Here is a 13944-nt window from a genome sequence, read left to right as displayed (position 1 = left end):
GGCAGCCCCAGCCTGGGCCATTGGTCCTCACCCATCTCCTGCCCCAGGGACACCACCAGTGACTGAGTGGGGCCATCACTGAGCTCAGGGCATCAGCCCAGGTTGCTATGGGCTGTTCTGCATCCCCATCCCAAGCAGAGATGGGCTCCATGCTGCCCCAGAGCAATGGGTGGGAAGGGAGGAGGAAAGGGAGCTGGGGAGGACCATTGGGGAGGACCAGGAAGCGGGATGCTGGGGGTTGGAACTGGATGATCTTAAGGTCCTTTCCAGCCCAAACTGTTCTATGATCCCATGTTGTCACCCCCAAGGAAGCAGGGTGGGATCTGCTTCTCCCTGTCCAGCCCCAGCATCTCTCTTTTCTCCCAACAGGTCCTTCACCGCACTGGGCTCAGCAACCCCGATGGGCTGGCTGTGGACTGGGTGGGAGGCAACCTGTACTGGTGCGACAAAGGTCGGGACACCATCGAGGTGTCGAAGCTCAACGGTGCCTATCGCACTGTCCTGGTGAACTCGGGTCTGCGTGAGCCCCGGGCACTGGTGGTGGATGTCCAGAATGGGTGAGAGCCTGGGGGACCTGCACCTACTCCTCTGTGCCCTTCTTCCATCTTCCCTAGTCCCGGAGGTTGGGAGATGGGATGAGGTCTTCCCTCCTCACCTCTAGGGCTCTTGGTTGCTTCTCCCTACCCATCACACCAGTTCAGCCATTGGGCCCTCACTGCTGTGGCTTGGGCTGGACTCAGTCTCCCTCCGCTCTTCTGTTCCATCCCCAGTTACCTGTACTGGACAGACTGGGGGGACCACTCCCTCATCGGGAAGATTGGCATGGATGGCACCAACCGCAGCGTCATCGTTGACACCAAGATAACTTGGCCCAATGGCCTCACCCTGGACTACATCAACAGCCGCATCTATTGGGCTGATGCACGGGAGGACTACATCGAGTTTGCCAGCCTGGATGGCTCCAACCGGCACACGGGTGAGAGCACCGGGGTCCCACCAGGGCTGGCTATGGTCCCCAGCTCCACCACCTCCTCTGAGCAGGACGAGAGGTCTGCTCCTTGGAAGGGGTGGCGTGAGGCTGAGCCACCCATTCCCCTTGTTGCAGTGCTGAGCCAGGACATCCCGCACATCTTTGCCCTCACCCTCTTTGAGGATTTCATCTACTGGACCGACTGGGAGACCAAGTCCATCAACCGGGCCCACAAGACCACGGGAGCCAACAAGACCCTGCTGATCAGCACCCTGCATCGCCCCATGGACATCCACATCTACCACCCCTACCGCCAGCCTGACGGTGAGCTGAGATGCGCCCGCACCAGGGCTCGAAGCTGAGGGTCCCCTGCCTTGGTCTGACTCGTGGTTGTGTCTCTGTTCCCCCCTCCCAGTTCCCAACCATCCCTGCAAGACCAACAACGCTGGATGCAGCAACCTCTGCCTCCTCTCTCCGGGCGGGGGGCACAAATGTGCTTGTCCCACCAACTTCTATTTGGGCAGCGATGGCAAAACCTGCGTCTCCAACTGCACGGCCAGCCAGGTACGAGAGCCCTGCCTGCCCGGCCGTGCCCTGGCCTCTTGTGCTGTGCTTTCAGCAGGTCCCAGCTCCTCTGCTGGCGCTGGTGCTGTGCATCTGGCGGCTGCAGGCGCAGGCAACACCTCCCTCCTGTGGCACTTGCCAGCACACGCAGAGTGCAGTCGTTTGGGGGTGCCCAGGGGAGCCAGAGGGTATCTGTGGGTCGAGGTTTTCCCCCCAGCATCCTGAGGGGGAGTGCCTGGGAAGCGGGATAAAGCCTTTGGGGTCCTCCCTCCCTGCGCCCTCAGCAGTGCGGGTCTCTCCATCGCAGTTTGTCTGCAAGAATGACAAGTGCATCCCTTTCTGGTGGAAATGCGACACAGAGGACGACTGCGGGGACCGCTCGGATGAGCCGGAGGACTGCCGTGAGTGACCGCAGCGTCGGCCGGGCTCCTGCCAGCCCTCCAGCATCGTGTGCTGTGCAGAGCTGCTGGTCCCCCCCCCAGCCCCACTGCTTAGCTGGCCTCAGGGCAGTGCTGCTGCTCCCTGCCAGCTCCAGCACAGGGGAGAGTCACCCTGTTAATGGGGCTTAAGGAACAGGGGTTCACTGCACTCTCAGTTCACTGCACCCCAGTTGGGTGCTGAGGAACCCAGAGGGGAAAGTGGGAGGTTAATGTTTACCAGAGCACACGTCTCACCCCGTCTTGCTCACCCCGCAGCTGAGTTCAAATGCAGGCCAGGGCAGTTCCAGTGCTCCACTGGGATCTGCACCAACCCGGCCTTCATCTGTGATGGGGACAACGACTGCCAAGACAACTCGGATGAAGCCAACTGTGGTAGGCTCCCCATCTCCTCCTCGCAAGCCCAGTGTCCCAGGAAGCAGAGGTGCAGTGGGTCAGGTCCTGAGCTGGCTGCCTCCTTTCCCCAGATATCCACGTCTGTCTGCCCAGCCAGTTCAAATGCACCAACACCAACCGCTGCATCCCCGGCATCTTCCGCTGCAACGGGCAAGACAACTGCGGTGATGGAGAGGATGAGAAGGATTGCCGTGAGTGTGGGGCTGGGAGCCATGGGGCATGTGCACGCTTGGGGTGAGGAGCTCAGTGCTGCGTCGGATACGTGTCTCCTCCAGGCAGGGGCTTTCTCCTTGCCTCTGCCCACTGTCCCCCTGCAGACACTTCTGTTTCCTAGTGGAGATGAAATCCTTAAATCCCTCGGAGCGGCAGGGTCAATATTTGCACTGGATTTGCACTGAGCCTATTGCACAGCTGAGGGATTAAACTGGAACAGGGGAAGCTCAGGTTAGGTGTAAGGAAGCAGTTCTTTACTGGGAGGCACGGGTTGCCCAGAGAAGTGGTGAATGCTCCATCCCAGTGTTCAAGGCCAGGTTGGAGGGGGCTTGGCCAACCTGGTCTAGCGAGGGGCATCCCGTGCCCGTGCCCATGGATCTGATCTGCATCCCCCGCTCAGTGGGGGGGGGGGGAGAGGTTATGGGGCTGTGCCCCACTGCCTCTCCTGACTGCTTCTCCCCGCTGCAGCGGAGGTGACCTGTGCTCCCAACCAGTTCCAGTGCGCCATCACCAAGCGCTGCATCCCTCGTGTCTGGGTGTGCGACCGGGACAACGACTGTGTCGATGGCTCAGATGAACCTGCCAACTGCAGTAAGAAGCCTGTGTGGGGATGGGGGGGGTCCACACTGAAACCGGGAGCTCCCCGGTGCCTCTGCGTGCTGCGGGTCCCTGTGGGCGATGGGTGACGGTGGGGATGATTCTGCCTTGGTCTGCCCCTCTCTCTGACTTCTCCCTGCTTGCAATGGGGGGATCTTGCCCTCTGTGTTGCAAGGCTGCTGGCACAAGGTGGTGCTAACCCCACTTGTGCCATCTCGTTGCCCCCCCCACCCAGCACAAATGACGTGTGGCGTGGACGAGTTCCGCTGCAAGGACTCGGGCCGGTGCATCCCAGCGCGCTGGAAGTGCGATGGGGAGGACGACTGCGGGGATGGGTCCGACGAGCCCAAGGAGGAATGCGGTGAGCAGGAGCTGGGGAGAGGAGCCCCGAGGGCACCGTGTGGGCAGGGAGTCCTATGGCAGGGCAGCGCTGATCCCGTCCTGTCCCATCCCAGATGAACGGACCTGTGAGCCCTACCAGTTCCGCTGCAAGAACAACCGCTGCGTGCCGGGTCGCTGGCAGTGTGACTACGACAACGACTGCGGGGACAACTCGGACGAGGAGAGCTGCAGTATGTGCTGCCTTCGAGCCTTTGCTGTGCTGGGAGCTGGTGGAGAGTGGCTCAATCCCCCCCCATCCGGCCCCAAGGCCTGTCAGTGCCCCCCAGCTCTAGAGGGGAGCATCAGTGGATGGGTGCTTGGTGCCAGGGTTCCTCCTGCCGCAAGTGGGGCAGGTAGAAGGGAGGAGGTGACCCCAGCATCCACATGGGCTCTGCCACATCCCAGAGGGGCCGCGGCAGAGCCAGACCCTCTCCCCACCATCAGCTCCCACCCGGGTCCTGCTGTCTCCCTGCAGCTCTCTAGGGTGCAGCTTTCTGTTTTCTGTTGCTTTCACATCGTGGGGTTGAGTTTGTGCCATTTCACCTCATCTTATGTTTTTCTCCATTTTCACACTGTCGTTACGGGGCACTCAGAGGTAGGTTCCTGCCAAAATCTTTCTAATTCCATGTACAGTCCCTCTCGAACAAATGAAGACCATAAGTTCTAGGTGAGGGCAGAGGGGTCGGGACCCGACAACCCAGCCGGATTTATCCAGCATCAGCACCAGCATCTCCCTCCACTGGAGCCGCAGTCGGGGATGCTCCGACCCTGCTGCCTCCACCACCGGGGCCCATGCATGGCTCACACTTGGCTCCAAAATCCATCCCCTCCTTGACCCTTCCTGCTCTGCCTCCCTTTTCCCCTATAGTCCTGCTGGCTTCTGCTCTGCGGCCAGAGCGGCCGCCTGCCCCACATGTCCTACCCTAGGGCAATAGGGAAGGGAAGGATCCCAGTGGGAGACTGCCCTCCTGCAGGCAGGTTTGGCACTGCCTGTGTTGATGTTGGCCCATTGGGCTGCAAGGGCTCTGTCCCCACGCCATGCAAGGAGGGGACCATGTGCCAGCGCTGCTAGACCTGGCCATGGGCAGCAGGGAGCTATAGGGCTGGTGGAGAACGACGTGGGGGGACACATGCAGCAGGGAAGCTGCCAGGAGCCGGTCTGTATGGCCATGGTACCCCCCCACAACCCCATTTCCCTGCAGGGAACTGGGATGGGAAGGGGCTGCGAGGTGGCATCAGCTGTGCCCCTCTTTGGCCGTTCCCCAGCTCTGCTTGCCCCCCACTCTGTGCCTCTGGACCTGTGTCTGTGCCCCCCCCACAGCCTGCCTGCAGCTCCCACTGCGGGCTCACCCTGTGTCCTCTGTCCCCAGCGCCCCGGCCCTGCTCCGAGAGCGAGTTCTCGTGTGCCAACGGCCGCTGCATCGCCGGCAGATGGAAGTGTGATGGGGACCACGACTGCGCGGATGGCTCCGATGAGGTACCTTCACCCTGTGTGCCGCTGGGGACCCGGCCTTGGCCACCGGGCAGGGGCTGAGAGCCTGCTCCTGGAACGGGATGCTGTCCTGGCTGACTGCTGCCCCTTGCCTTTCCCCGTGCAGAAAGACTGCACCCCGCGCTGCGAGTTCGACCAGTTCCAGTGCAAGAACGGGCACTGCATCCCCATGCGCTGGCGCTGCGATGCTGATGCAGACTGCATGGACGGCACTGACGAGGAGAACTGCGGCACTGGGGGTAATGGCAACGCTGCGAGTGTGCCTCAGGGCCGGTTGTCCATGTCCCCTCGTGTCTCCTGTGTGCCCAGCGCGGGTGGGAGCACTCTGGGCATGCACAGGCACATATCCAAGTGCTGGAGAGCCCCCCAGCTGTGCTGTAAATTGGAGCTGTGCTGGAAATTGGAGTGTAAATTGCAGTGCCAGGCTGGGGTTTCGGTAGCCGGGCAGCGGCATCTCACGGCTCTCCTCCTGTCCCATTGCCGTCGCAGTTCGCACGTGTCCCCTGGATGAGTTCCAGTGCAACAACACGCTGTGCAAGCCCCTGGCCTGGAAGTGTGACGGGGAGGATGACTGCGGGGATAACTCGGACGAGAACCCCGAGGAGTGCTGTGAGTGATGCTGCATTGCCTCTCCCCGTTCCCCGGCATGGGCTGCAGGGGCAGCGGTCTGAGGGGTGACAGTCCCCGAGCCACGGGTCCCCTTTGTGCCAAGGGGTGGCTCCAGTCGGAGGTGCTGGGGCTGGCGATGGGGAGCGGGGCTGGGCCAGGAACTGGGCCATTGTCTTTGCTTCAGTCTCTTTGCTTTAGTCTCCGGAGCCCGCTCGCCCTCGTGGGACCAAGCCTCCCCGGAGGCCGAGGCCGAGCAGCAGCTCGTGACAAGCGCGACAGCCCGGCTATGGCGTCTCCTTTCACCGTCACCGTTTGTTTCTGTTTGCCGGTGCAGTGAAATTCCAGTGTCCCCCCAACAGACCGTTCCGCTGCAAGAACGACCGGGTATGTCTGTGGATCGGTCGACAGTGCGACGGCATCGACAACTGTGGAGACAACACGGACGAGAGGGACTGCGGTGAGCGGGGCTGCCTCCGGGCACCGCGCCGGGGTGCAGTGCGTTGCAGAGCACCCCAAAACCGGGTGCCGGTGTCCTTGTCGCCATCTGCACCATTGGCACCCTGAGGCTCCGGCGGGGATGGGTGCCAGTGGGCAGGGAGCGTCACAGCCACAACCCCTGCTCCCGCAGAGTCACCCACGGCCAAGCCCAAGAGCTGCAGCCAGGACAAGAACGAGTTCCTCTGCGAGAACAAGAAATGCATTAGTGCCAACCTCCGCTGCAACTTCTTCGATGACTGTGGAGATGGCTCCGATGAGCAATCCTGCTCCCATGGTGGGTGGGCATTGGGGTGGCAAAGGGGGGGACACTGGGGGGGAGCTGCGAAGGGGCTGACAGCTCATCCCCCGCTGCAGACCACAAGTCATATGACTGCATGACCAACACCACCATGTGTGGGGATGAGGCCCAGTGCATCCAGTTGCAGTCCTCCACGTACTGCACGTGTCGTAGAGGCTTCCAGAAGGTGCCAGACAAGAATTCCTGCCAAGGTACTTCCCGACACTGATAGATGAGGTTTGGGGTCAGGCCACTGGGGTTATGGTTGGGTTTTGCCCCCAAGATGGAGCATCAGAAATGGTGTCCGTGGGGCTTGGAGAGAGATGGGGTCTCCGAGTGCTGGGTAGCACAGACCAGCCCCTGAGGTGGGCACCCTCCTGTTCTCCCCCCGACTCCCATCTCCCATTACCCAGACGTCAACGAGTGCCTGCACTTTGGGACGTGCTCCCAGCTCTGCAACAACACCAAGGGCTCCCATGTCTGCAGCTGCGCCAAGAACTTCATGAAGACGGACAACATGTGCAAAGCAGAAGGTGAGGAGGGCATGGGGCCCCCTCTTCCCTCCCTGCTCCTTCTCCCCATGCACCTCTGCCCACACCAACATCTCCTCTTCGTCCGCAGGCTCCGAGCACCAAATCCTCTACATCGCTGATGACAACAAGATCCGGAGCATGTACCCCTTCAACCCCAACTCTGCCTACGAGCCGGCCTTCCAGGGCGATGAGAACGTGCGCATCGATGCCATGGACATCTACGTCAAGGGCAACAAGATCTACTGGACCAACTGGCACACGGGCAGGATCTCGTACCGGGAGCTGCCCGCCTCTTCCACCGCCTCCACCGCCTCCAACCGCAACCGGCGCCAGATCGACGGCGGTGTCACCCACCTCAATGTGAGCTCTGCCGGGGGACCCGGCGGGAGGCACCGGGACCGGGCTGCTGGCATCCTCTGCCCTCACCTCTTTGTCCCCTTTGTGCCCTTCCCAGATCTCGGGGCTGAAGATGCCGCGGGGCATTGCCATTGACTGGGTGGCCGGGAACATTTACTGGACGGACTCGGGGCGGGACGTCATCGAGGTGGCGCAGATGAAAGGCGAGAACCGCAAGACGCTCATCTCGGGCATGATCGATGAGCCCCACGCCATCGTGGTCGACCCACTTAGGGGGTGAGAGGCTTGAGCCCTTTCTCCTTTGCATCTTCCCGGTCCTCGCTCTGGCTCCTCTTGCCAACAAGCCCGTCCATGGGGAAGCTCCCTGTGCCCAGTGACCGCTCGAGCCAGCTGGATCCTTGGGTCATGATGGTGATGCTATGGGGAGAACAGGGGAGGATTTCCCTCTCCATGGGGCCTTGGAATGTCCTCCTGCTGTTCCCCTCCTTGCTCCCACGCCGGGAGTGACCTGCCCGTGTCCTTTGCAGGACTATGTACTGGTCAGACTGGGGCAATCACCCCAAGATCGAGACAGCGGCTATGGACGGGACCCTGCGCGAGACCCTGGTGCAGGACAACATCCAGTGGCCAACAGGTGAACAAAGACGGGTGTTGAGGGGGGCACAAGAGGTGGTGAAGACCTTGCAGGGGGGACGTACAACCCACCCGTGCTGGGGAGGGTTGACCATGCAGCTCTGAGCCCCATGGCAGAAGTATGTAGGGGCCATGACTTGGTCAAGTGGGGCTCGGAGGGTGGGTTGGGGGCCTCAAACTCAGTGTGGGGGGTGTGTGTGACCCCTCAGGCCTGGCTGTGGACTACCACAATGAGCGGCTGTACTGGGCTGATGCCAAGCTCTCCGTCATCGGCAGCATCCGGCTCAACGGCACCGACCCCGTAGTGGCCATTGACAACAAGAAGGGTAAGCTGGAGGACCCCAACACCGCCCCAAACGGGATCCAGCATCCCTCATCAGCCCTGTGCCAAGGCACTGAGCAGCTGAGTGTGCCCCCTCTTTCCTTCCCCAGGGCTGAGCCATCCGTTCAGCATCGACATCTTCGAGGACTACATCTATGGAGTCACCTACATCAACAACCGCATCTTCAAGATCCACAAGTTTGGGCACAAGGCTGTCACCAACCTGACGTCTGGCCTCAACCACGCAACCGATGTCGTGCTCTACCACCAGTATAAGCAACCAGAGGGTGTGTGCCAGGCCCGGGACCCCCCACCCTGCTCCTGGGGCGGGTGGGAGATGCCATCAAGTGGGGCTTGATCTCTGATGTGGGGCATTGATGGAGCTTGGGCAAGAGACTCGGCCACACGAGCAAGGGGCACCTGGATGGGCAGAGCAAGAGGGTGGATTGGGGGGGGACGGGGACGGACAGACGCAATAGCAACCCCAGGGTGTTGGGTTTGCACAATGGGAGATGCCCCGAAGCTGCTGGGGGGAGCCCCACATCACCCGTTCCCTCTCGGCAGTGACCAACCCTTGTGACCGCAAGAAGTGCGAGTGGCTCTGCCTGCTCAGCCCCAGCGGCCCCGTCTGTACCTGCCCCAACGGCAAGCGCCTGGACAACGGCACCTGCGTGGTCATCCCCTCGCCCACCGTCTCCCCCGTTGGTAGGTGATGGGGAGCAAGGAGGAGGAAAGGGGGATGCTCCCTACCCGAGCGCGGTCCCGCTCACCTCCATCCCTCCCTCCCAGTGCCCACCACCGATACCTGCGACCTGGTGTGCCTGAACGGCGGTAGCTGCTTCCTCAACGCCCGCAGGCAGGCCAAGTGCCGCTGCCAACCGCGCTACAACGGTGACAAGTGCCAGATTGACCAGTGCTGGGACTACTGCCAGAACGGGGGCACGTGCGCCGCGTCCCCATCGGGTAAGGGGCCGAGCCTGGGGGTCGGGGCTGCTCCTGGCTGCGTAGGGAGCGATGCTGATGGCTCTTGGTCCTTCAGGGATGCCCACCTGCCGCTGCCCCACCGGCTTCACGGGGCCCCGGTGCAACCAGCAAGTGTGCACCGACTACTGCCTGCACAACGGGAGCTGCACCGTGAACCAGGGCAACCAGCCCAACTGCCGCTGCCTGCCCACCTTCATCGGGGACCGCTGCCAGTACCGTGAGTGCTGCCTGCCCAGGGCGAGGGATGCGATGCGCTGGGTCTGGGGGATGCTCTGGGGAGAGCTCGGCTTCCTCTATGGGGGGGGGATGTCTGTGGTGACCCGGGGTGGGGTGGTGGGACCGGCACCCCTGGAGGGAACAGCGTGGGGCTGACCCCACGTATCCGCTTGCAGGGCAATGCTTTGACTACTGCGAGAACGATGGGGTTTGCCAGATGACAGCCAGTGGGGCCAAGCAGTGCCGCTGCCCTCCGCAGTTCGAGGGCGCCCAGTGCCAGGACAACAAATGCTCCCGGTGCCAGGAGGGCAAGTGCAGCATCAATAAGCAGAGCGGAGAAGTCTCCTGCATGTAGGTGCCGGGAACGTTGGGTCCAGGGGAGGAAGAGGGGATGGAGGGTGCAAGGGTAACGGTGCCCCTGTGGGTGGATTGGGCAGAGCTGGGATGCTGGAATCAGTGTGGGAGGCGCAGGAGCTGCGGGCATCTCTCCCACTAAGCCCATCCTGATGTGGGGCACAGGGCAGGCCTGGGGGGGGGTTACCGTGTGCCTGACCCCCTCTGCCCCACAGCTGCCCGGATGGGAAGATAGCCCCGAGCTGCCTGACCTGCGACAGCTACTGCCTGCACGGCGGAACCTGCTCCATCAGCGACAAGACACAGCTGCCCCAGTGCCTGTAAGCCCCGTAGGGGATGGGGGGGGTACGGGAGAGCAGAGGGAGATGCGACTGACAGACCCCCATCTGTGTGCCACCCCCCCGGCCCCCAGGTCTGTGCCCCACCTCTGCATGCTGTCCCCCAGCCCTTGCTAACCCCGATGCTCTCCCCATGCTCTCAGGTGCCCGGTGGGGATGACGGGGACGCGCTGCGAGGACTTCATCGTCAGCGAGCAGCAGAGCAGCCGTATGTGTGGTGTGGGGCAGCCTGTGGGGCCTGGTGCCAAACCCAGGGGTTGGGGGGTGTGTGTGTGTGTGTGTGTCAGGGTGTATCTTTGCTGCTGATGTGACTGTACCCGTGCCTCTCTTCCTGCAGGAACAGCCTCCATCATCATTCCCATCCTGCTGCTGCTCATCCTCCTCACCGTGGTGGCTTTTGTCTGGTACAAGTGGAGGATTAAAGGGTGAGCCCGGCGCAGAAACCCTCCTTGTAGGGCTTGAGATCCTCACTGAAGAGGGATAAACAAGCAGGGTCCGCTGGGGAATGGGGGCCCGGCGCTGCTGGCACTGACCCTCTCCCTCCCTCCCCAGCGCCAAGGGCTTCCAGCACCAGCGCATGACCAACGGTGCCATGAACGTGGAGATCGGGAACCCCACTTATAAAATGTACGAGGGGGAGCCCGACGACGACGTGGGGGAGCTGCTGGATGCGGATTTCGCCCTGGACCCGGACAAGGTGAGGGGGGCCCGGAGCCGTCGCGGCGCAGCGATGCTGCGCTGGGGCGAGCGGCAGCGATGGGGACTGCGTTACCTGTGCCCCCCCCCGCCATCCTTTCCCCATCCCTGTTCCCTGCAGCCCACCAACTTCACCAACCCCGTCTATGCCACGCTGTACATGGGCGCCCACAACAGCCGTAACTCGCTGGCCAGCACGGATGAGAAGCGGGAGCTGCTGTCACGAGGCGCGGATGACGACCTGGCGGACCCCCTGGCATAGGGGCAGGATGGGGGGCACAGACACCCATTGCAGGAGGCGGGGGGGGGCCGGGGGGGGGGGGGGGGCTGAGAGCCACTGTATAAATGTACAAATGAAGGATTATTACTTTTCTATGTGAGCAGTATTATTACCTGTATATTCCCCGGTACCAGGCCCCCGGCGCCTCATTGCCAGATCCAGCTTTGGTTTCTTTTCAATCTCTTTACATTTGGACCCCCCCCCCCCCCCGCCCCACCTTTCCCCTCCCCTCTCCCTCGCACCCATGGGTGGTGCCGCGCTCGGGGCAGGGGGGGGCCAGGCCGAAGCTCTGGGCTTGGGGTTGATGGGATGCAAGGGGTGATGGCGATGTGGGGCACAGAGCAGGGGCCATGCACTCCCCTCCTCTCAACCTCTGTCTCCCCCAGACCCTGCAGCTCCTCTATCCAGGGGCCCTGTTTCCTTCCCCCCCCCCAAATCTGCTGCTTCCTGGGTCCCCCCTTCTCCTGCAGCTTGGCCTCTGCAACCTGGCCCCCTTATCCCCTCTCCCCACCTTTTCCTCCATCACCCCCCCCACCACCCGGCTCTGCCCAGCTGTTACAGGGGGCAGGGATGGAGCCCCCGCTCCGGTGCAGGGCTGAGGGTCCCCGGCCCCTCGCTCTGCTCTCGCCCCATCTCCAACATGCACATTTTTTAACAGGAAAACAAAAACCCGACAAATCCATGGAAACGACCTGGCTTTTATAGTAGAAATAAACAAGACGCATGTGGGGGGGGGTGGGGGGGGGAACGGAGGAGCGGGGGGGGCGGGGGGTGGCAACCCCATCCTTTTGTTGGGGGGAAATGTTTTAATAATAATTTTTGCTGGATTACTTTACAACTAAAACAGATATTGTTATAAATAAAATTTTTAAAAACGGAAGCAGGCTGATGGTTGTGGGCAGGGGTTTTGGGGAGGGGGGGGGCAATTGGGGGGCTGGGGGGGGGGCATCACTCTGCCTTCACCCCCTCAGAGCCCCGAGGGGCACCACAGATGGGCGCTGTGAGGGCGAAGGGTGGCGGCGCTGATGTTTCCCATCCCCAAGGGGAAAGGAAGGGGGGGTTTGTGTTGTGTATGCGGGGTTGTGCCCCCCCCACGGGATCCCCGGAGCGCCCCCCGCCCCGGTCCGCGGCCGCCTCTGCAGTACTCGGAGTGGCCACCAGGTGGCACCACCGCCCTCGAGAAGGGAGCCGCGGCGGGGGGGGGGCTGCACTCGCACCCTATGAGCGCGCCCCCACGCGGCGGGCAGGGGAACAGCCCCGTCCCGCTCAGCACCGGCCGAGGGTCTCCGGTGTCCCCCTCCTGTCGCCCCCTCGAGTGTCCCCCCCACGGTGCCCACTCGTGTGCCCCTGCAAGGATGAGCCTCACCCCGGTGCTGCTGCCCCAGCACTGAGGGCCGAGGCAGGGAGTTTGGGGGGGGGGGGGGGCAGCAGCACCCGTACCCCCAGCAGAGGGCAGGGCCGGATGGGGGCTCATGGTGCTGAGCTGGACGGGGCGAGCGCTGTGCTGGAGGCGTCGAGCCCTGCCATGTGCCAGCACCGCGGTGGTGGTGGGGAGGGCAGCCCAGGCTGTGGGGGGCGATGCTCAGCACCCTCCTTGCCGGCACCCACCTCGCACCCCCCCCCTCTCCCCACCTCGCTCTGCGGGTGCAGATGTGGATGCTGCCTTTGAAAAGCCCCAAACCGCTCTGCAAAGGGATCCAGCGCGGCCTCAGATCTATTTCAATACCGGCTCTTTGTTCACTTATCGGTTTCTTGTATCTCCCCTAGAGGGTTTTTTTCTCTCTTTCCCCCTTTCACCCCCCCCACCCCTTCTTTTTTTGCTTCTTTTTGCTTCAAATGTCTTTATTTGTTCAAATCTTCACTCGTTTCCCCTCATCATTCCTCTGCCTTCCCATGTTTAGGCCCATGGGCTGTTGATGGGGTGGGAAGGGTCTATTGAGGACCCCAAGTCCTCTTGCAGACCCTGCTGACGCCCTTAGGGACACCAGGACCCCACCCCAGGCATCCCCAGTTGCGTTGGGTGCCAGGTCCAAGGGTACATGGGCTATGCTGGGGTTCACTTGTGGCCATGGGGCAAGCGGGGTGACCACCGGGATTGTTGGAAGTGGGATGCAGGAGACCCTGACAGCCGGGAAGCGGGGCCTGGCACTGGCTCTTGTGCCAACCGGTAGCACTGGCATGGAGTCAGCAGTGAGCACCCCCCTGCACCCTGGCTATGGACCCTGGCATGGGGTGCATGGCGCTGCTGTGGGGCTGGCTGGGGCCAGGCCATGCAAGGACTCACATCTCCCAGCTCCTGTCCCCTTCCTTCCTCTCCCCTCTCCATTTCCCTCCCTTCCCCTTATTTCTCCTTTACCTTTATTCATTGTGTCTCCACACGTCCGTGCGGCTCTGCAATGACCCCCCCCCCCGCTTGCCCCCCAGCCCTGCCGACACCGCAGAGGGTGGAAAATAATAGGGATAACAGTGATAATAGTGATAACACTACAGTGCAAGTTCTGGGGAGGGATGCTGCTGGTGGGGGGGAGATACGAACGCCTCACACCCCCTCCGAGGGCTGGAGGGATGAGCACACGTGTGGGTCCATGCAGTTTGCATGGCCAGCCTGGGATGCTGTGTGTATGTAGATGTGTGTATTATATGTGTGTATGTATATGTGTGTGTGTGTATGTATATGTGTGTATGTGTATGTATATGTGTGTGTTATATGTGTGTATGTGTGTGTATGTGTGTATGTGTGTATGTGTATGTGTGTGTATGTGTGTGTATGTGTGTATTATATGTGTGTATGTGTGTG

General features: G+C 62.0%; 1 protein-coding gene across 3 annotated transcripts in view; it reads left to right on the top strand.

Annotated features, from left to right (window-relative positions):
- Positions 1-12027, top strand: part of LRP1 (LDL receptor related protein 1) — a 64759-nt gene extending 52732 nt beyond the window's left edge. For 2 of the 3 annotated variants that reach the window (XM_062632625.1, XM_062632624.1), the window contains exons 59-89: positions 370-557; positions 771-976; positions 1106-1294; positions 1386-1534; positions 1842-1935; positions 2230-2346; positions 2439-2558; positions 3049-3171; positions 3413-3538; positions 3633-3749; positions 4929-5035; positions 5157-5289; positions 5540-5659; positions 5994-6116; positions 6288-6431; positions 6512-6646; positions 6848-6967; positions 7056-7327; positions 7422-7600; positions 7852-7958; positions 8167-8283; positions 8390-8566; positions 8844-8984; positions 9069-9242; positions 9319-9480; positions 9656-9830; positions 10049-10153; positions 10315-10379; positions 10509-10596; positions 10724-10868; positions 10989-12027. In XM_062632625.1, coding sequence (XP_062488609.1) covers positions 370-557; positions 771-976; positions 1106-1294; positions 1386-1534; positions 1842-1935; positions 2230-2346; positions 2439-2558; positions 3049-3171; positions 3413-3538; positions 3633-3749; positions 4929-5035; positions 5157-5289; positions 5540-5659; positions 5994-6116; positions 6288-6431; positions 6512-6646; positions 6848-6967; positions 7056-7327; positions 7422-7600; positions 7852-7958; positions 8167-8283; positions 8390-8566; positions 8844-8984; positions 9069-9242; positions 9319-9480; positions 9656-9830; positions 10049-10153; positions 10315-10379; positions 10509-10596; positions 10724-10868; positions 10989-11129 — 4359 coding nt within the window. In that variant the 3' untranslated portion in view covers positions 11130-12027. Of the gene's footprint in view, positions 1-369; positions 558-770; positions 977-1105; positions 1295-1385; positions 1535-1841; positions 1936-2229; positions 2347-2438; positions 2559-3048; positions 3172-3412; positions 3539-3632; positions 3750-4928; positions 5036-5156; positions 5290-5539; positions 5660-5993; positions 6117-6287; positions 6432-6511; positions 6647-6847; positions 6968-7055; positions 7328-7421; positions 7601-7851; positions 7959-8166; positions 8284-8389; positions 8567-8843; positions 8985-9068; positions 9243-9318; positions 9481-9655; positions 9831-10048; positions 10154-10314; positions 10380-10508; positions 10597-10723; positions 10869-10988 lie in introns of those variants that run through there. The other variant, XR_009967400.1, reaches the window with a different exon arrangement.
- The last annotated feature ends 1917 nt before the right edge of the window (positions 12028-13944 follow it).

The sequence above is a fragment of the Pezoporus occidentalis genome, unplaced genomic scaffold (assembly GCF_034315485.1).
Source record: "Pezoporus occidentalis ecotype Australia unplaced genomic scaffold, CSIRO_AGI_Poc_V1 ctg392, whole genome shotgun sequence".
Taxonomy (NCBI): domain Eukaryota; kingdom Metazoa; phylum Chordata; class Aves; order Psittaciformes; family Psittacidae; genus Pezoporus; species Pezoporus occidentalis.
Note: the sequence above shows the minus strand (reverse complement) of the source record. Positions and strands in the feature narration are given on the sequence as shown.